General features: G+C 48.2%; 1 protein-coding gene across 5 annotated transcripts in view; it reads left to right on the top strand.

Moving 5' to 3' along the window:
- The first annotated feature begins 689 nt into the window (after positions 1-689).
- The window catches only part of LOC109917319 (galactose-3-O-sulfotransferase 2-like), a 13,381-nt gene continuing 11,212 nt past the window's right edge, over positions 690-2,858 (top strand). The window contains exons 1-3 of one of the 5 annotated variants that reach the window (XM_048620106.1): positions 813-840; positions 1,160-1,225; positions 1,571-1,736. In XM_048620106.1, the coding sequence (XP_048476063.1) occupies positions 1,726-1,736 (11 nt within the window). In that variant the 5' untranslated portion in view covers positions 813-840; positions 1,160-1,225; positions 1,571-1,725. The other 4 variants (XM_048620108.1, XM_048620107.1, XM_048620109.1 and 1 more) reach the window with 4 other exon arrangements.

Raw genomic sequence — 2,858 nt, 5'->3', positions numbered from 1 at the left:
AATGAACCTATAAATAGTAAATCTCCATCAGATGACATGGGTTTCACAGCTGACTGCCTACCCAGCCCTATGCACATTTCTGAAGGGTCTAGGCCCCAAACGTCAGCTTTCCTGCTTGGCCTGCTGTGTTCATCCAGCTCTACACCTTGTTATTTCAGGTTCTCCAGCATCTGCAGTTCCTACCATTGTCTCATGTGCAGAACGGAGGTGTGGGATTGTCAAACAGGTTTGGTTGTGAAATGTGAGTGCCTATGTGGGATGGTGGACAAGGTGAAATGGAGGTGAAGGGGAATCTTATTAGACACATTGGATTCTTAAAAGGCTTGACAGGGTGAAGGCTGAGAGGACGTTTCTCCTCATGGGGGAGTGTAGGACCAGAGGGAACAGTCTCAGAATAAAGGGGTGCCAATCTAAAGACTGAAATGAGGAGGAATCTCGTCTCTGAAGTTTGGAATTCAGTGACACAGAGATCTGTGGAGACACAGTCTTTGTGTATGTTGAAAGCTGGGATAGAGAGATTGTTGATCAGTCGGGGAAGTAAGAGATACAGGATAGGATAGTAAGAACTGCCGATGCTGGAGTCTTGAGGGACACAGCAGGCCTCTGAAGAAGGGTCCCGACCCAAAACGTTAACTTTCGTGCTCCTGTGCTGCTGCCTGGCCTGCTGTGCCCTTCCAGCGCCTCACTGTGTTAATATCAAACAGGGGAGTGCGCTCCAAGCCTCTGTCGTTGAGCAGGTAGGAGGGTTGGATTCATTTACCCGAGTCATCTGGGAGGGGTGGAATCAGCCGCTCCCCAGCACTTTCTGTGCATCCTGTTTGACACAAACCAGCTTGAACGGTATGGTATTTGTGTGTTGGAAAGGAGCGTTACATTTACACGCTCATCATTGCTCAAACGGTGTGCTGTTTTTTGTCGGGAGAATCTGGGTTCACACACCTTTACGCTTGTAATTTAACTGCATTCCACCCCTTTCTACTGTCTCTGATTCAATTAAAAATCCAGCCTGTTTAATTCGCTCCGAAGAAAGAGCTTCATGTTACTCGGTAATTTGTAAATTGAGCGCTGCAGGGCAACACCCGGAGCTTGGACTCGGGGAGCCACCTATTCTCAGCTTTCTATTTTTTTGTTTTTTTTTTATTGTTTGGTAAAATCTCAGAGGGGCGTGCAGCAGCTTCATTGAAGTCAGCGGATTTCCCCAGGAGAGGGAAGGCAAGGACAGAAGGTGAGCTCTAAACATCGGCCAAGACTACATTTGCTCGGGAACAAAAACGGAGATCGCTTTAAAAGCTCAGCAGGTCTGCGAAGAGAAAATCAAGAGTTAACGTTTCGGGTCCGGTAACCTTTCCTCAGAACTGATGGTAGCCTTCCTGCTCCTATGATGCTGCTTGGCCTCCTGTGTTCATCCAGCCCTGCACCTTGTTGTAGCTGGGAAAACGTTTTCTTTTTGCTCGTGGCCTAGAGAGAGGGAGAATGGAGCAGGGATATTAACTCTGAGGAATTAAATTTGGATATTGCGGTTACATTGCCTACGCCAGGCTTATTGAAATCTACTTTCTGCATTTTACAGCGAAAACAGGAGGCCGTTCAGTCTGTACTGGCACGTTTTGATCAGTCCCACTCGCTCTGCCCTTGACCCATTCCCCCTGCAAACGTTCCGAGGTTATTTTCGGCACGGTTTCCACCATTGGGATTTGTTCCCACCCTTGGAGGCACCGTAAGGGAATGTTCTGGAGGTGAGGATGTACCATGGCAGTGAGGAAAATGGAAGAAAAGGTTTGGGCCAATGCCTGTTGGGTCCCAGTCTTGACCGAGGTTGGGCTAGGCAGAGGGAAGTGACCAGTTTTTGAGGGCAGCCAAATTTGAGGAAGATACTCTTTTCTAGGATGTGGGCATCGCCCATGAAGCCAGTATTTGTTACCCGTCCTTAATTGCCTCTTGTGGCTTGTAACGGCCATTTCAGATGGCAATCCTGTTAGATTGCAGTTCGAGGCAGCAATAATTAATAATGGCCCTGGAAATTCGATCTATCAGTACGTGCGCAGGAAAGTCTAGATCGACAATGATTCTGGTAACCATGTGAGTGTGGGTCTGGAGTCACGTGTAGACGAGGCTGGTTATGGAAGACTGACTTCCTTCCCAAAAGGGCATCCGTGAACCAGATGGTTTCTTTTTATGACAGTCTCTGAGACTAGCTTGATATTCCAGGCTGAATTTATTTCAACCTCCATTCCATAGCACTAGCCTGGATTCTCTTGGTTACCAGCCCAGTGACAATATCAGGACATTCACTAAACCACCCCATCCCTCATTTACTTATCCTTCTTATCTCAGTCTTAAATTGGCACCCTTTATTTCTGAGACGTGCCCTCTGGTCCCAAACTCTCCCATGAATGGAAATGGGTGGTTCAGTGGTTAGCAATGCTGCCTCACGGTGCCAGGGATCCAGGTTTAATTCCACCCTCAGGAGACTGTGTGGAGTTTGCACATTCTCCCTGTGTCTGTGGGTTTCCTCCGGGTGCTCCAGTTTCCTCCCACAGTCCAAAGATGTGCACACTAGGTGGATTGGCCATGCTAAGTTGCCTGTAGCGTTCAGGGATGTGTAGATTAGGTGGGTTATTGGGGGCTGGGTCTGGGTGGGATGCTCCGAGGGTCAGTGTGGACTTGTTAAGCCAAAGGGCCTGTTTCCACACTGTAGGGATTCTATGGAAAAATCCCCTCAGCTTTTCTTTGCCAAACCCCTTTTTATTCCAATATAAGAGACAACAAGGTGCAGAGCTGGATGAACACAGCAGGCCAAGCAGCATCATAGGAGCAGAAAGGCTGATGTTTCGGGCCTAGACCCTTCATCAGAAATG

This window comes from Rhincodon typus, chromosome 45, assembly GCF_021869965.1.
Source record: "Rhincodon typus isolate 14 chromosome 45, sRhiTyp1.1, whole genome shotgun sequence".
Taxonomy (NCBI): domain Eukaryota; kingdom Metazoa; phylum Chordata; class Chondrichthyes; order Orectolobiformes; family Rhincodontidae; genus Rhincodon; species Rhincodon typus.
The sequence above is the reverse complement of the archived record's forward strand: the minus strand, read 5'-3'. Positions and strand labels throughout refer to the sequence as shown.